At 44.1% G+C, this 24,040-nt stretch overlaps 1 protein-coding gene across 1 annotated transcript in view; it reads left to right on the forward strand.

The window, feature by feature from the left end:
* Positions 1-7,969, forward strand: part of CDC5L (cell division cycle 5 like) — a 48,854-nt gene extending 40,885 nt beyond the window's left edge. The window contains exons 15-16 of the mRNA XM_030555245.1: positions 4,234-4,446; positions 7,625-7,969. Coding sequence (XP_030411105.1) covers positions 4,234-4,446; positions 7,625-7,729 — 318 coding nt within the window. The 3' untranslated portion in view covers positions 7,730-7,969. The remainder of the gene's footprint in view (positions 1-4,233; positions 4,447-7,624) is intronic.
* The last annotated feature ends 16,071 nt before the right edge of the window (positions 7,970-24,040 follow it).

The raw sequence follows: 24,040 nt of genomic DNA on the forward strand, positions 1-24,040 counted from the left end.
ACTCCCCGTCCACTTTGGCAAGGCACGTAGAGCTCTCTGACTCCACGGCTAGAGCGCTCCTAGTACTCTACCTCGGCAAATAGAATAACGTTTGATGTGCCCCCGCTGGAGCGCCCCAGCGTCAGTGTGAACGAGGTGTTGCATTACTGCGCTCTGATCAGCCTCCAGAAGTGTCCCATTGGTAAATATGTCCCATTGGTAAAGTGTCCCATTGGTAAATATCACATCTATCAAACACAAAGTCATTATTAACTGATTAACAAAAATGCAGAATACAGCATTGCTTTGTGCTAAGTCTACCCTCTGGTCTCCCAGTGCATGATGCATTTTATTGTGTATGAAGATTGTAAACACATTGGGCAAGGACCATTTTTCTAAGTGTTCTGTAGTGTGTCAAATATACTCATATAGACACCTACGTCCTCGCCAATCAATCACAACCATTATAGTCACATGATCCATGTTAGGACAAAGCAGATATTAATGCCAACTCCTTAACGAGTTTTACTCTAGAACTAAACGTGCGAATTAGAGCCTTTTACATACCAGTATTTTATTAGGCAAAATACAGAAGAACAAGGGGATTGTAAGGATGGAAACTATTAACGGGACAAGGAAGAGATTTGCGCTTCTGAGCTGCCTAGCTTGCTGTAGGGGTTAGACTGAACTGGACTGTGGCTCTTTTCAATGTATTTTCAGGGTATCTAGAGCAGCGGTTTTAAAACTTTTTCAGCTGAGCCCCGACTTTGAGTCACAATTTTTAGTTGCAACCCCCCCTCCCGTAAGCCAGACAAAAACAGACAATACCTGCCCCTCCTCTCTCGGACTTTCAGGGTGGGGGAAGGTATGTGTGATGGTCTCTGAGGGTGGAGTCAGTGCTGGGTGCGGAGGCTGCTGGGAGCAGAAATCAGCACAGCCACGCAGATGCTGACAGACCGACCCACAGGCCGGGTGACCAACTGAGGTGAGTAAGGGGGTAGAGGGCGAGCCACTTGGCATCGCCGGCCCGAGCTGCATGGCATTGCTACTTGGCCTCCTCCAAGGGGGATGCCCCACGGTTTGAAAACCTCTGATCGAGAGAGAGCGTATGAAGAGGTGCCCCTTAAGTCAAGTGGCCACTCTTGTCATTGTTTTGGATATGCCCTTTGAAAGCTCTATTTGACAGCCCTCTACTTATCTGCTCTAAGACAAAGCAACCATTACTGTGGAATGCTGTGTGTGAGAGAGAGAGAGAGAGGGCGGAGAGGGGGAGGTCTGCTGTCTGAATTTACAAGACAGCATGTGACATGCTCTCAGCCCCCCAAAAACCTAATCTCTGTCACCCCACATACACACAACACACTCCCTGTCACACTCCACCCCCGCCCCCATTTGAAAAGAACTTGTATGCTGGGATAGCTACCACAATGCACTGCTCTCTGTGGCCATTGCAAGAGCTGCTAATGTGGCCGTGCCAGTGCATTGTCAGCTGTCAGTGCGGACAGACTGCAGCACTTTCCCTGCTGCACTCTACGAAGGCTGGTTTAACTCAAAGCTCGCTACACCTGCAAGTGTAGCCATGCCCATAGAAATAGGAGTACTTGTTTGTGTGGGGCCAGCCTATGTCATTGCTGGAACTGTGGACTCCAGCATTTTAATGGGAAGTTATATAAAGCACAGATTACACACCTGGTTCTGCAATACAATCCTCCTCTCTTGTAATGAAGTCATTTCCAGCCTCCTCCCCTGAGCAGCTTCATTATAAATGGAGGTTGACTTTTGTGCACTGCAATACGATGAAACAATGTGGTACTCTCTACTCCTTTGCTATAGGTAGAGTTTTATTATATCAGAGTTCTTTACCTACCTATGAATATATCCATGCTGTGGCATCCAAGCATAAATTATTCCAAAGACTTGTTTTTTTAGTAGTAGTAATCAGAAAAATGGTCCATTTATTATGTTGCTGTGTTTGTTGACGAAGCAACGATACATTTAACCATCTGCACATTTAAAGTTTTCATAGTTTTTTAGTCATTAAGTAACCTCAGGTAGATTAGGGACTCATTTATTTATGTGATTTTTTTTCTTTAGATGTTTACAAATGTTGAGAAAGGGGCACCTCTTCATACGCTCTCGATCAGAGGTTTTCAAACCGTGGGGCATGCCCCCTTGGAGGAGGCCAAGTAGCAATGCCATGCAGCTCGGGCCGGCGATGCCAAGTGGCTCGCCCTCTACCCCCTTACTCACCTCAGTTGGTCACCCAGCCTTTGGGTCGGTCTGTCAGCATCTGCGTGGCTGTGCTGATTTCTGCTCCCAGCAGCCTCCGCACCCAGCACTGACTCCACCCTCAGAGACCATCGCACATACCTTCCCCCACCCTGAAAGTCCGAGAGAGGAGGGGCAAGTATTGTCTGTTTTTGTCTGGCTTGCGGGAGGGGGGGTTGCAACTAAAAATTGTGACTCAAAGTCGGGGCTCAGCTGAAAAAGTTTTAAAACCGCTGCTCTAGATACCCTGAAAATACATTGAAAAGAGCCACAGTCCAGTTCAGTCTAACCCCTACAGCAAGCCAGGCAGCTCGGAAGCGCAAATCTCTTCCTTGTCCCGTTAATAGTTTCCATCCTTACAATCCCCTTGTTCTTCTGTATTTTGCCTAATAAAATACTGGTATGTAAAAGGCTCTAATTCGCACGTTTAGTTCTAGAGTAAAACTTGTTAAGGAGTTGGCATTAATATCTGCTTTGTCCTAACATGGATCATGTGACTATAATGGTTGTGATTGATTGGCGTGGACGTAGGTGTCTATATGAGTATATTTGACACACTACAGAACACTTAGAAAAATGGTCCTTGCCCAATGTGTTTACAATCTTCATACACAATAAAATGCATCATGCACTGGGAGACCAGAGGGTAGACTTAGCACAAAGCAATGCTGTATTCTGCATTTTTGTTAATCAGTTAATAATGACTTTGTGTTTGATAGATGTGATATTTACCAATGCAGCACTTGATTTCTAAAAGAAAATAGACCCTACTGACTAGTGCTACTTGAGTTGGGAACTTGTAATTTAGCATTTACAGATTGTATTGCCAGTTTAAAAGAAGCATTTATTCCCATCTCCTGCCCTGTTTAATACACCGTTAGTACTGGGAAGCCGCATTTTGAGAAGATGGACTTTTACCCATTTTCAAATTTAGAATAGTTTGCACAATGCTTTCTGCGAAAAGACGTATTCCATGAAAATAGCCTAAAACAACAAGTAAATCCGTATGTCCATAAATAGAGATGTGAAATGCTGCATCTCTCCCAGACTCTGTTCAGTGATATTTCGTAGTGCTAGTGAATTGCTGATTCAACACAGAGCATTTCTTTGATACTATCAGTTGGAGCTGGACTAGGAGTGTAAGCGTTAACAATCCTTCAAAACTTTGATGGTCCAATTAATATTGCCCAGATAAGCAAGGTCTCTCTCTCTCTCTCTCGGCACTATCTGTGGCTGGCAGACATATATCTCACAGTACGTAACAGGTTATGATGCCTTTCATTTCCAATGGTAAAAATTGTCATTACTGTGCTTGCTCCTCTGCATATATAATGTCCTACGTGGCAGGTGTTTGGATTTCATCTTTTTCATTAGCATTTGTCATTTGAAAACCCTAATTCTGGACTGTGGCTACCATCCGAATAGTTTAGAGGCCTGGGCAGGACTCTCTTGGGCCAAGGTGTTACCATGAATCAGTGTAAAGTGCTCACTGCAAGACCCCAGGAATAAGAATCAAATTCTGGTAACTGGCAGGCCTCTACCATGGTGCAGATTCTTTTCTCTCATTTTAGTGTATCATGGAGCCACAACTGAAGCGAGGGGTGCAGTTGTGCATGCTGTTAGAATATGAAATTTCATATTCTAGCTTTAAAGTCCAATTTGGGCAGGGAATTAGGCAAGATATCTTTCCACTAAACCAGGGGTGACCAACCTGAGTCTGAGAAGAAGCCAGAATTTACCAATGTACTTTGCCAAAGAGCCACAGCAATACATCAGCAGCACCATATCACTCCCGCCCACCGGCGGGGTGGGGCCGGGAGCAGAGGGGAGTCGAGCACCCACAAGTGCCAGAAGTCGGTGCCTATGGTCTCATCTGTCTTGGATTGTTGAACTATAGAAAGTGCTTATCCTACAGTGCACTTGAGAAATAGAAAGATTTAGCATTGTTCTGCATCAGTAATACACACATTGGTTTCTTCTCTACAGATAAACAGAGGTCACATGACAACAGAAGCTAAGAGGGCTGCCAAGATGGAAAAGAAGATGAAGATTTTGCTTGGTGGTTACCAGTCTCGGGCAATGGGACTCATGAAACAGTTAAATGATTTGTGGGACCAGATTGAACAGGCTTACCTGGAGTTACGTACTTTTGAAGAGTTAAAGAAACATGAAGACGCTGCTATTCCCAGGAGACTGGAGGTAGGATTCCTGAACACCACTTCAGTGGATCGTGTAGCAGCACAGAAACAGAGAAGTGTTTGTTTAACAGTGTTAAATTTGCATGGGCTGATGCTGCTCCTTGGCTACATTAATTTTTTAATAATACGTTTTTTTAAAATTAATGTCAAGTTCTTTCTTCTGCATAATTATCCAGGTTCTTACACTGTTTCCCATCACTGTAGTATCTGAGATCCTGGATCAAGTTAAAGCTGAGGCTGATCTTTTTATTGCTGCGTCTTCTCCCACCCGTGTTTTTATTTTATTTTGTTTGGGGTTTTTAATCTCAGACTGTTTGATTTAGCAGAAGTTATATGTTACCTAGTTATTTTTAGTTTGCTATTATAATATATTGGGATAGATCCACCGCTGAAGTCAATGGAGCTATGACAGTTTACACTAGCTGTAGATAGGCCTGTTATCTCTTCATTTATTAGTCTTAACAAAGAGTAATAAGGTTATGGTTATGTTTAAATAAAAATTAAAAAGAAAAAGTGGTAGAGGAACCATAGCAGAATGGATATATTACTGTGTAGTATAACATCATGGGAAATTAAGTGCCTACATTCTTCATCTATTCCTACACAATGGAAAAGGTCCAGTTTGGATAAGATTGTTTTCATTGATAAGGATTTCTTATGCATATAACTGGAAAAATGGGAAATAGGGATAAGAAAATATCGGATTCATGTAGGATCTGAGCTGGTCAAGGTGACTGCAGAACAGCCACTGTATTCTCTTCTCCCTCTTGTATTTAAAAAAAGAAATTACAGCTAAGTTTAATTCCAAATGCGTATGGTAGGAGAAGATGTACGAAATGGGAAGAAGCTACTTTATTGTCAGATACCAAGCTGTGTGTGCAGTGTTGGCAATTAGAAAGATCTTGTTTTTATTTTACAACATAGCAAACTATCTGAAAGGCATTCAGGGGAAGGAAAGGTGGAACATCATCCATGCATCACTCTTCTGTGCAGTTACTTTTCTGTAGCATGCTTTAAAAACCTGGTGCTGATTGCTCACTAATTGTCCCAGTTTTGTGAAGTACCATCAGCAGTCTTACTTAAGGCAGTTTACGAGAACTGGATGTATTTCCATATCTAAATAGGGAATTTCATGTAAGAAACTGCAAACTCCCTGCACTTTTTCCCTTATTGTTTTATCCAAAATCTTTGGCGTACACTGCCTTGGAGTCCTAAATGCATCAGTGTTTTATTGAACAGTGTATGTCCTGTGGTTCAAAAGTATCACTTATTTTTCTGCTGCACTTAAATGGCCAGATTTTGATTTCTAAGAGAGACATTGTTACATATGTTAATAGGTCAGGTGACTAGTGCTCTATGTGCCCTCCTTGAATGAATCTGCTCTGAACCCAAAGCTGGTCATAGTCAATCAGTTGTGAACATTCTAGTCATGGGGTTCTCACAACAAAATTTTTGGTGGCTTCAGAGTCCAGCCACCAACTGGACTCTGAAGTCAAGAGGAGCCACCAGCAAAAGTTGGTGGCTCCTCTTGACAAACTCGTCTCTCTGTCCCTGCCTCCCGTGGCCCTTCATCAAGAGCCCTCCCCAGGGAAGGTGGGTCAGGAACTCAACGGCCATCTGTGGAGTCCCAGGCTCCACATGCTCCGTCGAGAGAACACTGCAGCCGTCTTCACTGACCAGATCCGTCTCCGGTGCCAAGCACATTGGCCCCTGTTCTTCAGAGGTGCTGCCCAAAGCGTCCAAAGAGGCTGCACAATACAGGGCGCTGATGATCCCTGCTGGTGGTGCCAGCATAAACACCAAGGCAGTGCATCTCACTGTCCTTGATAACAGCTGGGTGCTGCAGGGAGGGGCTGCTGCTTTGCCTCCCACTCCCAGTCTGTTCCCCTGCTTTAGAGGCTGTCATGGCCGCAAAAAACTCCGCTAGTGGCCACATGTTAAAAACGCTGCTAGTCAGTGTCATGTGCTGGAGTTTGGAGCAGCTCCACTCTCATTGTGGACTGCAGTGGACACAACCAAGTGGGAGATGGCAGGCATGAGAAGTTACAGTCAGGATCTTAATCAGGTAACCTGACGTAGTATGCCAATAGGTTGGGAGTCACTGGTATTAAATTATCCTTTGAGTTGGAAACTATAATTAATAGTGCACACAGGAAAATTGTGAAGAGTTTTGTTAATCAGAATAAGAATGGCTGGTCTTTAAAATTGTGTCATTAGGTTAATACAAGAACTAGTCAGTCAGGAATCTGCTATTTTGTCAAAGCCAAAATGTTTTTGTGGAGACGTATCGGTTTTGATGACGTTTTAGAGAGACAGAGACAATCTCTATCGCTTAGTGGTTCTGGCACAGGTCCAGGACGTGGGAGACCCTGCTGTGCCTGATTCAGAGCTGTTTTTTCACCCCAGGGCTGGTCTACACTGAAAATTTACATCAGCATTCTACGTCTCTCCGGTGTGTGAAAAAATCCACGCCCTGGAAAGATGTAGCTATGCTGATCTAACCCCCGGTATAGACAGTGCTAGGTCAACGGAAGAATTCTTCTGTCCACCTATCTACTGCCTCCTGGGGAGGAGTGCGACAGCGGTGTAGCATTCTAGGTGTACACATAGTCTGATCACTCTCAACTTGCTCCAGTGTGCATGAAAGCAAACCTTGTAACCTTGAAAGTTGCCACAAACAAAAATTGTCGTCATCCTCCAGTCGGCTCTAGTTGTAACTGGCAAAGGCAATAAAAGGAAATCCTTTTTCACACAATGTAATTGAAGTGCAGAACTCCTTTGGCACAAGATGTCATTGAGGCCAAAAACTTGGCAAGAGTTAAAAAGTTAAAATTAACGAATACAAACAGATTTTGGAAGAGACATTAAATCTCAGACATGGGATTTTAAACTAATTGAACCAGGGATTAGGAGACCTAATGTGGGGAGCACATCTTCCCATACATGCGTAAAGCTTCTTACACTTCCTCTGCAGCAGCTGGGGCTGGCTGCTCTGGGACAATACACTGGACTGGATGGACTACAGCTCTGATCCAGGATAGCAATTCCAGTGTTTCTAATAATCAAATAGCATATCTATCTCAGACAACACACTTTGGTCTCAAGGAAAAATACAACCCATGCTAATCGTGTAAATCGTGTGAGAATTTACCAGTTGTTACTTTTTGTTTTCCTATTAGTGTCTAAAAGACGACGTGCAGCGGCAGCAAGAGCGAGAGAAGGAGCTCCAGCAGCGATTTGCAGACTTTATGCTGGATAAGGAGACTTTTCAATCAAAATATTGAAGCACAAAATTACTTGGTGGTTCGATGTAACATTTTTCAAATGCACGGATACTTCTGCATCTTGCCATCCATATCTCAGAAATCAAGTGTAGGTAAATTTGCAACTCTTTGCATCTTGTGTTTTTTGTAAATGGACTGTCATTGTACCAAATGTTCTGGTGTGAACGGCTTGGTTCAATATTCGAGATTTGGATTTAAACGTCCAGGGCTTTGATATTAAAAGAAGAAATCACACTGGGATTTTTTTAGCCATGTTGTTGTTTGCTAGGGTTATTGCTGATTCATGCTCCTAGTGTCTTACCATTCCTAAAATCTACCAGACATATACCTGCAGTATATGTGCTTGTGAATAATGTCTCTTGAATAAACCTGGAATGTAAAGAAATATAGAAAAAGAAATGTTTGTCTCTCACTTGGAATGGAATCTTGAAAAAAAGAAAAGAAAAGAAAAAGAAATATCTATTTCATGCAAATGGGAAAGCCTTTCTTTTACTTTACTGTCAAATATCTAAAAGCTATATTATCAGTAAGGGCATATGTGTAGTATAAGTAGGGGACATACGCATAGGATTGGAGGGGACCTCCTGGGTTATCCAGTCCAATCCCCTGCTATTGCAGGCAAGCCAGCTAAAACTAAAGATTCTCCATTATTTTATGCATTTGTCACTCAATGTACTTTTTTAACATCTGGATACCCAATGATCATATCGATACATAAAAGGATTGAAGAAATAAGGTTAGCTTTACCTTTCCCACTGAGGAACAGGGTGATTTTTTTCCCAAAAGCACTCAGCATTGGCCTACCTGCTCCCATCAACATCAATGGAAATTTTACCTCTGAATTCAGGGGGAATGGAATTAAGCCAGCTCTGAGCACTGAAACTTTCACTGTAATAGTATCTCTCCTCTTGGTTTAGCTGACAATTAATTTATTGGATGAGACCCTAACCCACATTTTGGCCCCATAAACTTGGAGAAGAGGCCAGAGCAGCATTAAGGGGTCCAAAGGCACTCGATCCAGCTAAGGAAGAACCTGAGAAAGGCACCACAAGCTGCCTTGTAAGGACCCCCTCACAAACTCTGCTATAGATGGCATGTTGAGGGCAGGGGGGTATAACTGGGCTGTGGTCACAGCACACAGTGCTATGGAGATCCTGGATAGTACTACTGACCATAGGTAGCCAGGCTCAGGGCTAAGTAGTACTGAGAGTTGCTTCTCCCCCTAGAGCAGCCCAGAACTAGGAGGATGCAATGGTGGCCTGAAACCACCTTAGCTCCTCCTCCTGCACTGCGAGTTTTGTATTGGGCCTCTTAGAGGCTTAGCACAGAATCACACCCTCTGTTTTTGGACTACAGTAACTCCTCGTTTAACGTTCTAGTTATGTTCCTGAAAAATGCGACTTTAAGCGAAACAATGTTAATCGAATCCAATTTCCCCATAAGAATTAATGTAAATGGGGGAGGTTAGGTTCCGGGGAAATTTTTTTCACCAGACAGAAAAACTATATTATATAGATATACACACAGTTTATTACTGTTCACAGCTATGATGATTGTGAAGCTTGGTTGAGGTGGTGAAGTTAGAGGGTGGAAGAGGGAGGGATATTTCCCAGGGAATGCCTTGCTGCTAAATGATGAACTAGCACTCGGCTGAGCCCTCAAAGGTTAACACGTTGTTAATGCAGCCTCTCACGCAAGGCAGCACAAACAGGAGGGAGAGGAGACAGCATAGCAGACAGAGACAGACATGCACCTTGTGTGCGGGGGAGAGAGAGAGATGCACACTGCCCCCCTTTAAGTCAGCTGACCAGTCTTAAGTGCATTGTCTTTTTAAGGGGATCAGGACATTGAGACAGCAGCTGCTGCCCCAAGCTCTCTCTGTCTCTTTGTCCGTCCATGTCCCCTCCCTGCTTTATATGGAGAAGGGATAATCCGGGTGCAGGAGCAGGGGGGTGGGGTCTCCATGACATTAGCCTCCTCCCTTGCCCCCGCACAGCAGGCAGGAGTCTCTGGGAGCAGCTTCAAGGCAGAGGGCAGGAGCAGCACATGGCAGTGGGGGGAGGGACAGCTGAACTAGCTCGATAGCCTGCTGTGCGGCTGCAGCACGGGGAATTTAGGGGAACGGAGAGCTCGTGGGGGGCTGCTGGTCCACCCTGGTTACAAGCCCCCACCAGCTAGCTGCAATGGGCTGCTCTTCCTGCAAGCAGTGGACAAAGCAGGCAGCTGCCAAACAACATTAGAAGGGAGCATTGCACAACTTTCAACGAGCATGTTCCCATATTGATCAGCAATGTACCAACGAAACAACGTTAACTGGGACAGCTTTAAGTGAGGAGTTACTGTCCTAACCTTCTGACCTTAACACGCTCCCTCTAAATCATAAGGGTAGGACTTGTGTTCCTAACACCGAGGAATTTTTCAGAATCCCACCCCAAATCTTTTTCCTTTTGTTCTTCTGGCTAACCTAAGACAATAAAGATTTGGGTTTTACTGTTATGTATATGCCTGTGGGTTTTTAGCATTACTTTCATGTTGAGTTTTTGACATTTTTTAACTACATCCCTGGTTCCTTTTCCCTCTTTTTTTTTTTCTGGTTCAGGTAATCTCATCAAAAAAAGCTGTCTGGTTAGACTGGACCTATTTTTCATAAACCCAGGTTGATTGTCATTAATTATATTACCCTTCTTGAATTCTTTATTAATTTAATTCCTGTATAAGCTGCTCCGTTAGCTTGCCTGAGATCAGTATCAGAATGAGAGGCCTATAATTACACAGGTCCTCCTGTTTACCCTTTTTAAATATTGGCACAACATTACCTTTCTTTCCAACTTCTGGAACTTCCCTGGTGTTCCAAGACTTACTGAACATCAACATTAACAGTCCAGGGAGCTCCTCAGCCAGCTCTTGTAAAAGTCTTGGGTGCAAGTTATCTACACCACTGATTTAAAAACAGTTGTTTGCTCTTTTATTCATGTACTCCACAAACAGCTGCCTCTTTTAATTTAACTGATAGCACTGAAAAACCCCATCAGGCTGCTGTGTGATCATGCAGGGTCTCTGTGCTAATGCGTGTATAGTAGAACCTCAGAACTGCAAACACCTCGGGAATGGAGGTTGTTCATAACTCTGAAATATTTGTAACTCTGAACAAAACGTTATGGTTCTTTCAAAAGTTTACAACTGAACATTGACTTAATACAGCTTTGAAACTTTACTATGCAGAAGAAAAATGCTCCTTTTAACCATCCTAATTTAAATGAAACAAGCACAGAAATGGTTTCCTTTCTTTGCCAAATCTTTCTTTAAACTTTCCCTCCATTTTTTTAGTAGCTTACATTTAAGATAACGCTGTACTGTATGTGCTTTTTTGTTTTGTTTTGTCTCTGCTGCTGCTTGATTGCCTCCTTCTGTTTCCAAATGAGGTGTGTGGTTGACTGGTCAGTTTGTAATTCTGAAGTTCTACTGCAACTTGGTTTACTTGATTACAGCATACGCAGGCCTTATGGGTAGAACGTTGGAGAGCAGCATGAAGATCTTAGGTGTGCAAATTTCTGTTTAAAGCATCAGCAGTGGCCATCATTTTCATTGCTGTATTGAGCAATTTAGAAAGGTATTGATAGTCCGTGTCTGACTCCACTGACCATTGATGGGAGGATTAGCAGCCCTTCAGAATCTCTTTCTTCAATACAGATTCATTAGAGGGGGATCTCATCATAAGTATTAACACAGCTGAAATTATTGTCTTCACTTTTGCGTGTGTGTGTTTTGTTTTTAACTACATCAGAGAAAGTGTCTTTAAAGGATAAAGAAAATAAGGATCAATCTTGCATTTTGGTTATTTTAACTTTGGTGCATATATATAAAAGGAAAATCTTGTAATGTGTATCGGGTGTGTTATACAGCAGTTCTTGTGGTTGTGTAGTAGCTGGAGATTTTAACAAAACCCCTTTTAGGTTTACCACAACCACAGCTGGGATTCTTCCCTTTCTTGTTGAGGAAAGCAACAAAGTCTCTGAGGTTTTCTGCATTTCTTCTTGACAGTTCTGTGCCAAGTAGGTACTCAAACCTTCTGCCTCTGACCGTATGCTCTATGGTGGCAAGTTAAAGGACAGAGTCGTCATGAAAAGTCACATTTCTCTCTGAAATGTGTGTACCTGCTGTAGTTACTGATATCTGAGATTACTGCATTTGAAAGAAGTTTACAGAAATCTTACTCTGTGTTCTCAGTTGTTTGCATCCTGCCTTTGACAGCACTTTGCATATAGTCAGTTTCACTGTTTCCCCTGTCTTTGGTCAGTTTCTGCCTTATAGAAAAGATTCTTATTAAACAGCAATAAGGAAGCACAAAAACACTTTCCTGACTCCAGCTCTGGTCTCTTTACACTGCTCCAGCCCTTCTATCCAGTGCAGAGGGACCCCGAAAGCCACATATCTAGCCAGGGGAGGATTCCACTAGTACAGGCACTGCAAAAGATGCTTCCTGAGAACACCCTCACAAGACCTGTTGTAGGGCGTGTGCTGGAGGTGAGAGGGGAGTGTCTAGGGCAGGGCTCCTGCATGTAATGGGTGGAGATTCTGGGCAGTGCTGTGGCCCACGGGGCAGCCAGTGGAGGCTGCTGATATTTCGACCTTGTCTACAACAGGAGTTATTTTGGAATAGTTATTCCTCATTAACTATTCCTGATTAACTCCACTGTGTGAATGCTCTTACTCTGGAGCAGAATGCCTTGCTCTGAATTAGCAAATCTGGAATAAGAACGTCTGCACATGGAAATTAATCAGAAATGGTTTATTTGCTTTAAATTCACACTCTGCCTTCTTCCTGATTAATTTCTGTGTGCAGACAAGCCCTCAGTGTAGACAGGCCCCCAGGAGCCTTCCCAGCCCCCAGAGCAGCCCAGGATCAGGAGTGTTCAAAGGTATCTTAAAGTCACTGTAAGTCTGTGTCCTCCTGGGCTGAGTTATGGGCTGTGCATTCAAGAAAATCTCATTCTTAATTTTGTTTTGTCCTTAAAAGGAAGCTCAAACTGGAATTTAAAAAAAAAAGAGTTTTTAAAAAATGGAAGTTGTTAGCCGTCCTTGAAGAAGGTAGATAATGCACGAGTCACTGACAACCAGGGCTCTTACGCTGAAGTACTTGAGTTCTAGAGCGTCAAGTGTGAGCAGAGAACTGGGCCTAGATCCACAAAGAGACTTGGGTGTCACACCACTGCATGTTATGGCACTTAATGTTTGAGGTTCCTAGAAAATCAGAGAAACACAACTGTGATCCAGTAAGCCTGAGGTGGGTGTCTAGGCGCTGGATGGGGAGAGCTAGGTGCCTTAGACTGTGATCCACAAAGCCACCATGCTAGGCAGTGAGCTACTTAAGCTAGCCATTAGGAGGGATGTGTGCTAAGACCCTCTTCGTTCTCAGAATCACAGAACCACAGGGTTAGATGGGACCGCAAGGGTCATGTAGTCTAACCTGCTGCCAAGATGCAGGATTTGTTGTGTCTGAACCATCAAAGACTGATGGCCATCGAGCCTCTTTTTGAAATTCTCCAGCGAAGCAGATTCCATGACTTCTCTAGGCAGTTTGTTTCATTGTCCTACTGTTCTTACAGTTAGGAAGCGTTTCCTGAGATTTAAATGTGCTATGCTGTAGTTTGAATCCGTTGCCCCCTGTCCTGCCCTTTGTGACAAGCGAGAACAACTTTCTCCACCTTTTTTTATGGCAGCCTTTCAAGTACTTGAAGACTGCTATAAGGTCCCCTGCTCAATCTCTTTTCCAAATTAAACATACCCAGTTCCTTCAGCCTTTGCTCATATGGCTTGTATTCCATCTCTTTGATCATCTGTGTTGCTCGCCGCTGGATTTATTCCAGTTTCTCTACATCCTTTCTATACATTGGTGACCAGAACTGGACATAGTGCTCCAGCTGAGACCTAACCAGTGCCGAGTGAAGCGGTGCTGTCCCCTCCTGTGACTTGCATGCTGTGCCTCTGTTAACGCAACCTAAAATTGCATTTGTCTTTTTTTTTTTTTTTTGCACAACAGCATCGCATTGTTGACTCATGTTGAGGTTCACAGATCTCTCCCACAATTCCCAGATCTCTTTCAGCAGTGCTGCTGCCAAGCCAGTTATCCCTCATTCTGTATTTGTGCATTTGGTTTTTCTTCCCTAAGTGTAGCACCTTACATTTGTCTTTATTGAATTTCATTTGTTGTCTGTAGCCCAGTTCTCCAATTTATCAAGATCCCTCTGAATTTTAGCTCTGTCCTTCAAAGACTTTGCAACCCTCTGTAGCTTTGTATCACCTGCAAATTTGATCAGCATGCTTTCTATTCCTACATCCAGGTAATTAATAAAGATGTTAAATAATACCGGCCCCAGAGCAGATCCCTGCAGAATCCCTCTTGAGACCTCCCTCCGATCTGACGTTCCATTAATAGTTATTGTTTGCAGTTGTTTAGCCATTTATATATCTACTTAATTGTAGTTCTGCCAAGCCCGCATTTCTCCAGCTTACTTATCAGAATGTCATGTGGGACTGTGTCAAAAGCCTTGCTGAAGTCCAGGTATATGATGATCACCGATTTCCCCTATCCACCAAACCAGTTACCCTGTCAAAGAAGGAAATCAAGCTGGTTTGGCATGATTTGATCTTAGTAAATCCATGCTGACTGCTAGTGATCATAGAATCATAAAACTGGAAGGGACCTCGAGACGTCATCTAGTCCAGTCCCCTGCACACATGGCAGGACTAAGTATTATCTAGACTATCCCTGACAGGTGTTTGTCTAACCTGCTCTTAAAAACCTCCAGTGATGGAAATTCCACAACCTCCCTAGGCAATTTATTCCAGTGTTTAACTACCCTGACAGTTAGGAACTTTTTCCTAATGTTCAGCCTAAACTGCCCTTGCAATTTAAGCCCATTGTTTCTTGTGCTATCCTCAGAGGTTAAGAAGAACAATTTTTCTTCCTCCTCCTTGTAACAACCTTTTATGTACTTGAAAACTGTTATGTCCCCCCTGTCTTTTCTTCTCCCGACTAAACAAACCCAATGTTTTCAATCTTCCCTCATAGGTCATGTTTTCTAGAACTGTAATCATTTTTGCTGCTCTTCTCTAGAGTTTCTCGAATTTGTCCACATCTTTCCTGAAATATGGCACCTAGAACTGGACACAATACTTCAGTTGAGGCCTAATCAGCGCAGAGTAGAGCGGAATCTCTTCTCGTGTCTTACTTACAGCACTCCTGCTAATACAGCCCAGAATGTTTGCTTTTTTTTCAACAGCGTTACACTGTTAACTCATATTTAGCTTGTGATCCACTATGAGCCCCAGATCCCTTTCGGCAGTACTCCTTCCTGGATAGTCATTTCCCATTTTGTATGTGTGCAACTGATTGTTCCTTCCTAAGTGGAGTGCTTTGCATTTGTCCGTATTGAATTTCATCCTATTTACTTCAGACCATTTCTGCAATTTGTCCAGATCACCCCTGGAACTCCTGGTTCATATCCCCGCTCCTCCTGAGGGGCAGAAGGGATTGGACAAGGGATCTGTCCCTTCTCTGGTGAATGCTCTAATCACTAGGCTAATTAAACAATTTAATTGGACCAGTGAAATTGAAGTGGAACAATTTCAGTAGGAGAGAGTGAGGGAACTCCACATCAGAATGTTCAATGGTATAATGATTTTCTTTTCACCCGCAAAAATCAGTCCTCAGCTAAAGCCCATTGAAGTTTATTGAGAGACTGCCATCCACTTCACTGGGCTTTGGATCAGTCACCTGGTGAAGTAATTGGAGAACTGTGCTGACTTACACCAGCTGAGGATCAGGATCCTGCAGATGACACCATTAAACGTACTCCAGAAACAAGACGATGCGGGAGATTTTCCAAGGCACGAAGGGCAGTTAGCCTGCCACTGAAAATCAAAAGGGATCAAACCCTAACTCCCGTTGGTGCCTGGGAAAATCCGTCTTCTCCACAATGAATGTTGCATTTAGCCACACAGTTTCTATCATTTTGACATGTTACAAGTTACTAGCCAGTCTAGCAGCTGTAAGTGAAGCCTTGAACACGCAGGCCAAAATTTGTGTTCCTAATGCTTGGTACCATAATCAATATTTCATCACCAATTTGGCTGGATGGTGGGTGTGGGGGGAGTTCAGCACCTTTTGGAAATGTAGCCACTTTTCAAAGGTACCTTAAAATATGGCTTAAACATGGATTTTTATGCTTTATATTTAGAAACCCAAATCTGAACATCTTTGGCTACAAATCCTACAGCAATAACTTATTCTAGTGTGCAAATTTTGGCTTGATTTTACTCCCCAGGACAGCATGGTTGCTGGGGAGGATGGCATTATTACAGCCTGGACTTACTCTCCCTCCCACTCATCTCCAAAATCCAACAATTGGAGTTATCCCCCATGCTGAGAGTTCAAAGCAGCACCTGTATAGCAAGAAGGATTTAAAAGTGCAGTATCAAATAGCATTTTCCCCATTGTCTTAATTTTGTGAAATGCTGGCTGAAAAATAGCCAGGTATTAATTCTAAAAGCAAAAGCAGTTCCTGGTCCCTGTAAATGATTCCAGATTCCCCCCTTCCATCATTCTAATGCTGTGACTTGCAAAGCTATTTATTAGCAACTTTGGGACTGATCCTGCTCTCAGGGAAGTCAGTGGCACAGCTCAAATGGACTGTAAGGAGAGCATAAGATCCTGGTTTAAGAAAGCACTGAAGAATGTGCTTAATTTTGAGCACGAATAAATTAGTCCCTCTTCAGCAAAGGCCTGATTCAGTAACGCACTGAAGCCCTGCTTAAGTCCCTGGAAGTTGATGGGACAACTCCATGTGTTTAAAGTTAAGCGTGTGCTTAAGTGCTTTGCTGAACGGAGTCCTTAGTGATTTGAAAATATTCAATAAAATATGAGTAGCAGTGCATAGCCTCATGGCCTAATTTTGGGGCTGTGCACAGTCGTGTCACACTAATGCCAAGGTAGCCTTTCCTCTAGGCCCATATTCTTATAATTAATTTTGTAGATGAGGCACTGGTAAATATTATGAGTCATCCATGACAGTGAAATGCATAACAGGTGTGAGAAATGAATCACTTGACTCTCGAGCTTCATATTTGAACTCAAGGTTGCCTTTTGTCTTTCTTTCTTTCCTTTGTTTGGCTCAGGATTTGTTAGTGGCTGTTATTGGGCCAGGGTTGGGCTTCTCAAGAAATCTCCCTTTCAAGTTAAAGTCAAAGGTTTTCCACATCTCGGATGAGACCGGACTTGCCTCATTAGATCATTTTAACGTTTACAGGTTGTAACAGTGGTTCTGATGTATTCAAATTACTTAAAGATTTCTCAGAGGAAACTCAAGTACCTCTTTTAAGATCATTTATGTACATTGATAGCATTTATGAATTGTGATGCCTGGAAATGGAGACTATATTTCTTATTTAGTCAGTTCATGTGTCAGATCCCTTGCCAAGTATATGCTACAGGTGAATGTTGCTTGGGATCTGACAAAATGTGCTCTTTAAAAAAAACCAAACATGTGGGGTCCATTTTGTGTAATCATCATGCCAGTAACATTTTAAACCATTGTAACCATGGAAGCTTTGCCATTGATTTCAGTGGAGCTAAGAGTTCATCCTGTTTATATGATTAGTCTTTCTGTAAAGAGAGGGGAATGATAGATAGTCATTTATATTTAATAGTTTCATAAGCCAGGCCAACAGCTCACCAAATTAAAAGGAATTCTTTTAACTTGATCTCCTGCAAGATTTTGTGCCAGAACTAACTCCATTTAAGGGGAATAAATCTGCTCGCACATAAGATGCAAAAGCACCCACTGAATTGTTTCACTAAATATTTAGCTAACTCTTCCTCTGATGCACGGGGTCTTAATAAAACTCACCATTATAGTTTTGAACCACCATGCTAGCACTATACATGTAACCTGATTAGCATAGTGTAATTGTCACAGGATGTTGGCAAGACTTCCACCATAGCTATAACTTTAGAGAGACTAGATGAATATATGACCATCAATCACGTTTATAGCTATGTTAGTGAAGAGTGATTTAATACCAAAGGGCATATAAAGACTGCAGGCAAAGCCAGGAAGGTATCCCTGTCCAGCTTCCCTAAATCAAACACAGCCAAACCAACATATAATACAAAGACCAGGTGTGTACAGCCTTAGGGTACAGCTACATAGCAAAACAAAAACCCATGGTAGCAAATCTCAGAGCCTAGGTCAACTGAGTTGGGCTAAAAATAGCATTTTGTCTTGGGCTGGAGCCCGGGCTCCAAGATGCTTCCCCCATCACTGCGTTTCAGAGCCCAGACTTCACCCCAAACCCAAATGTCTACACTGCTATTTTTAGTTATGTAGCATGAGCCCAAATCAGTTGCCTTGGGCTCTAAGACTTGTTGCTGTGGGTTTGGGGTTTTTTCCTATGTAGACATACCCTAAGGCTGTCCGCACCTGATCTTTGTATTATATGTTGGTTTGGCTGTGTTTGATTTAGGGAAACATCTAAAGTCTAAACAACAAAGATTTTCCTTACCCTTTGCTTGGCATTTTAATAGTATTCTTAGCTGAAAAGAGAAAATTCCAGAGGTTAATTTATTTAAGTTGAGGAGGAAACTGAGACAAATTGGGAGCCATTTGCATGGTGGCGAAGGAGAGACATTAATATTACATGTCCCACAGCTCTACAAAATTGATCCTGCTGTGCTTCAGAATTCCTAACAGAACGAACCATCGGCGTGCAGCAGCCACCTAAATGTTCCGTGTGTCCTTTCATTGCTGCGATCACCAAGGGAGAGGAGAATTGTGGGGAGAGCCTGGCAGAGAGACTTGAGAGAGGAAAGAACAATGACAATTAATAAATATGCAGAGAATGATCCTGCAGCTTAAGAAAGGTCTCCCTTCCGCCTGCTTTGCAGTTAGGCCCAAATAAACACATGGGGCTGCATTGTCATCTGGTGTAAATCAGCATAGCTCCATTGACTCCAGTGGAGCTGGTCTGATTTACATAAGATTGTGCTGTGGCCCAGAGAGGGTAAGATTAGGTGAAGAGTGGATAGCCAACCACTGAGAATCACAGCAGCCGTTTATTGTCTGTGAAGCACTTAGCTTGCTGTTGAGCACTTGGTATAATTGCTTAGTTGGAGCATGTTTGCTCCAGAAATGGCACAACTATACCCGGATACTGTCCAACTCATTGAGGAAACTAAAGCCAACACCAGCCTGTTTTTGCTTGGGCTGTGCACACAAGCTTAGGAGAATGAGCTTACCTGAGCTGGAAAGCAGTTTTAAAAAAACCGGACTGCTAACATATGCACAGTGTTACCATATTGGTGCAGTAACATATATTGTCAACACTTCTAGCCCAATGCGCCTAGCACCTCTGCTGCGTAAGCTGATATAGTTTAAGTGGGGGAAGCCCTGGAGGATGATCATTCCATCTCCGTGGGATGCCTTCAGGTGAGTTGCTGAGGGGTAGTTTACTGCCTGTGTCTGTGTCATGTTGGCTCTTCCAACAGCAGCTTTCAGTCCCTCCTTTGCTGATATACGTGCATAAAGTGTAGCTAGTGCTTCTCCCCTTACTAGCTTGCTCCTTCCAAGCTGACTGAATGCTCAGCTCTCTGTGCTTTGTCTCAGTTCCAGGGCAGATGGGGCCTGCTTCACACTGCTCTTCTCTGTTACAGGCAGGATGGTCCAGTGCTTCAGTTGGCAGCCTGGAGCTCACGTGGCCCAGATTCAAATCCCCCCTTAGCCCGAGGTGCAATGTGTGAACTTACGTGAGTTGCTCAGAGCCAAATTCCCAACTTAGGAGCCTCAGTCCAGTGTGTAGCTGCCACTGATGTTCTCAAAACCACCACGCAGCTGCCACCTCACCCTTTTGATGCCTAAGTTCCTGCCAGTGGGCATGTGCAAACCTGCCTAAGTCCTGCTGCACCTCCTGGTGCTTGGACCCCTAGCCCAAGCCATGGCCCTGAAGTGGGATTCTCCGTGTCCCCCTGGGGCCATGCTCAGAGCAGACCTACAGGCAGGGCCCTGCAGAAGGGAGGGTGAGTATTTCCCAGAAGCCCACTGGTTAGGGCACTGAGATGGGAAACTCTGCTTTGAATCCCCCCTCCGCCTGATTCAGAGCAGGGAATTGGACCCACGTCTCCTACCTCTCAGTTGAATGCTGTAACTACCAGGCTAGTGGGGGTTTGGAGGCAGGTCTCCCCATTGGAACCATGCCACTTTATATAAATATTGAATCTGTATTGGTGTAAGGACCTGAGCCTGCCTTTCCCACATCCCAGGCTCTAGAGTCAAGCTCCCACTTTCACTGGACCAAAGAGCATTTATTTATAGGAAGTGGACCAACTTCAGGGGGAGAGATTAAGGGTGACCCATCACAGCACACTCCATACACTGACTGGTAGGGGGATAGCTGGAGGAGCTGGGTTCAAGGTTCTGCAAAGCAGGCAGAGCAAGGATTTGAATGTGGGTCTCCTACGTAACAGGTGAGTGCCCTAACCAGTGGGCTATTGGCTGTAATGAGGCGTGGGTCTCTCTGTCTCTGGTATATGAGGAGAAAGGGCTAAGCACCTGTAGGCACCCACCTCCAGCAGAGCTCTTCCACTTTGTTCACCAAAGTAAAGAGTCATTAGAGCCAGCGGACTAGACCCTGGGGCTTCCAACTCCCAGGTGAGTGCCCTCACCACCAGACTGTAGTGTAATTCTCTGGCCCTGTCACTCATTAATTATTTGTCTAGTGGGCAACAGCTTCAGTAGATGAGATTGAGGGAGTCCCACCTCTGAATATCTCCTAGCTCAGTGGTTAGCGCACTCCCTTCAGAGGTGGAAGACCCTTGTTCTAAATCCTTTCTTGCCATCAGGCAAAGTGGGGACTGAACGTGGGTCTCCCACATTCCAGGTGGGGGCTCTAACCCCTTGGCTGAAAGTTGTAAGGGGGGGTTGCTGCTCCGCCTCTGCCCGCCCATGCCTTGTTTCGTGCGGAACGAGACAGGAGCTTCATTCTCCCAGGAAACGTAGGTGCCTAAGCCACCCGATGCCAGGAGAGGGGGTCCTGACTCTACACCTCAGGCAGTAAAAGGCACCAAGAGAGGTGGCACTTAGGACACACTCCTTTCATCGGCAGCTATCATGGGCTAGTTTAGGCCGCTCCCCATCTAGCGTGCTGGCTTTTCGAGGATCCCAATAGTAGTGCCTCTCTCTCCCCATTCATTATATCGGGAGCCTACACGCCTCACCGAGGCGTTACAGATAATAATAAGATTTCAGTGACGTTCCAGTTATTTTCTTGGTGCTTAAATGTTAGGTGTGACAACTCTTGATTGCCACCCCTAAATCCCTTTGGGAATCTAGTCCCCAGCTCAAAATGGGCAATAACAACACTTTCCTATTTCGCAGGAGATTGGAAGAATCAATGCACAAACGTGGCAGGCCCTCAGATACCACCGTGACGGGATGAATAAGTACTGTAGACAGAGATGGTGTGTCCAGGTGTACTGCAGCTATTGAGTGTAACATAACGGTACCTACCTTTAAGATAGCACTTGCCCACCATAGCTCTCAAAATGCCTTACAAAGGATCAGTGTATCATCATTCCCATTTTACAGATGGGGAAATTGAGGCGCTGGACAATGAGGTGACTTGCCCAAGGTTACTCCACACACACACACACCCCAGCAGGCCAGTGGCAGAGCCAGGAATGGAATCCAGGGTTCCTGAGTCATACTTCACAGTTCTATGCAGCAGGGCCAGGAATGCTGAAAGGCTCACCACTGGGATGTCTTCATTAAGCAGATTTTACTATGTTACCCTGAGAACCAAGCAGAGGGCAGCCATGAAATCTGCAGTGGGTACAAAGTGTGCTGCCTTATGTTAAACTGTGCTAAGCTTATTAGCAGTTTAAAGGTGGGGGTGTGGATAGGGCCAGCCAGTCTGGTTTCCTATCAGGTCTAATTAGAAACAAAACCAAACCAACTTTACTGAGTTGGGTTTCATCCCTGTCTCTTCAGTGCACGGGCTTTTTGGTTAATAACAGGGATCTGTTTTGATTTTACAGTTACCCAGTCACCACAGGATACAGATTGTGCAATGAACAACTGTCTGCCTTCCCTTGATCAAACAATAGATTGCCCTACTGAGTGATCACAGGCCTGAAGTCAAGCCCATGGGGGCAAACAAGACGTGGTTGTGGCAGTAACTGAAGAAACTGTGGAATCAGCCAAAAGTTTGGTGGTTCATTGCGCACACTTGGTCAAGACAAACACAGACGTACACTGAAATATGAAATAAACGAGAAAAGCAGATGGAGGGTGAGACTTGTCAGTAACAGAACAAGAGATGCAGGAAGGTTGAGCCAGATGGCTGGAGGTATCAATCTACTCATACGGTCCCCTACATTGTAGTATTCTAAGGGCCAGATTTTCCAATATATTTCAGTGCCAAAAGATGCAGGGAGGCAAAAAAAAAACCACTAGGCACCTCTGCATCTTTAGGTTCTAAATACATTTGGAAATCTGGGTCAACGTGCCTCACAATAGATTTTTGCCTTTGCAGCACCCTTTGAGGTAGGAAATCTTTACCCCTATTTTATAGATGGGAAACTGAGGCATACGGTTGATGAGGTGATTTGCCCAAAGAAGAGGGAGGGAGCTGGTATCTCAAGTCCCAAGCTAGTACCTGGTCCACAAGACCATCCATCAGGCTTTTCCTCCATGGTTGGCCAGCCAGGGTGAAGTGACAGAAGGGGCAGTGCCAGACAAGGGGTGGATAGAGACACAACATTCATGAAGTCAGATGGAGCAAATCCAAAGAAGAGCTGCAAAAAAAATGAGGACAGTTTTGAACTGAAGCCCACAGAGCCTAATGCTGTTCTGGACAAGTTGGAGAAATGGTCTGAGGTAAACAGGATGAAGTTCAATAAAGATAAATGCAAAGTGCTCCACTTAGGAAGGAACAATCAGTTTCACACATACAGAATGGGAAGAGACTGTCTAGGAAGGAGTATGGCAGAAAGAGATCTAGGGGTCATAGTGGACCACAAGCTTAATATGAGTCAACAGTGTGATACTGTTGCAAAAAAAGCAAACATGATTCTGGGATGCATTAACAGGTGTGTTGTAAACAAGACACGAGAAGTCATTCTTCCGCTTTACTCTGCACTGGTTAGGCCTCAACTGGAGTATTGTGTCCAGTTCTGGGCACCGCATTTCAAGAAAGATGTGGAGAAATTGGAGAGGGTCCAGAGAAGAGCAACAAGAATGATTAAAGGTCTTGAGAACATGACCTATGAAGGAAGGTTGAAGGAATTGGGTTTGTTTAGTTTGGAAAAGAGAAGACTGAGAGGGGACCTGATAGCAGTTTTCAGGTATCTAAAAGGGTGTCATCAGGAGGAGGGAGAAAACTTGTTCACCTTAGCCTCCAATGATAGAACAAGAAGCAATGGGCTTAAACTGCAGCAAGGGAGATTTAGGTTGGACATTAGGAAAAAGTTCCTAACTGTCAGGGTAGTTAAACACTGGAATAGATTGCCTAGGGAAGTTGTGGAATCTCCATCGCTGGAGATATTTAAGAGTAGGTTAGATAAATGTCTATCAGGGACGGTCTAGACAGTATTTGGTCCTGCCATGAGGGCAGGGGACTGGACTCGATGACCTCTCGAGGTCCCTTCCAGTCCTAGAGTCTATGAGTCTATGAGACAGCCGATCAAACCTAGTCAGTAACAGGTCAGAACACTAGCTGAGTGGGAAAGAGACACACAAGTCCTGTTCCATGAGTTGGTGTAGAAAATGGAGGGCTGCTTCTGCCAGATTTGCTACAAGAGATGAAAATGGATTGCGTAGGCTGGGTGGTCTTTCTCCTATGTAGGTCAGCCACCCATGCGGCCAAGAGCTATTACACTATGTAGTGATGGTGTGAAAGACAGAGCCTGATCAGTTGCATTTGTCATTAACTCTTTTAACCTGTTGGCAGGGCCCTATGTACCCTGGCTGTTGCAGTTTGAGCATCACTGCAGGTTGCCGTGGGAAACAACGTCTGAGTATGGAAACCAGCCGTTTCTCCTCCTCCCGTTTCCTCCCATCCCTTGACTTTTCTATGGCTTTGGGAGCAAAATCCCCAAAAACTGCTCAGGCAGCTTGGAGGCTGTCACTATACACAGCTGGAAGCAGTTTGCTCTTGTATTCTGAGTGCAGCTTGGCACCATGCGCCTGAGTGTCTTAGGAGGATGTTCAAGGAAAGTACAGCTAAGCAGGTGCTGTAATGAAACACACGCACACGTAA

The sequence above is a fragment of the Gopherus evgoodei genome, chromosome 3 (genome assembly GCF_007399415.2).
Source record: "Gopherus evgoodei ecotype Sinaloan lineage chromosome 3, rGopEvg1_v1.p, whole genome shotgun sequence".
Taxonomy (NCBI): Eukaryota; Metazoa; Chordata; order Testudines; family Testudinidae; genus Gopherus; species Gopherus evgoodei.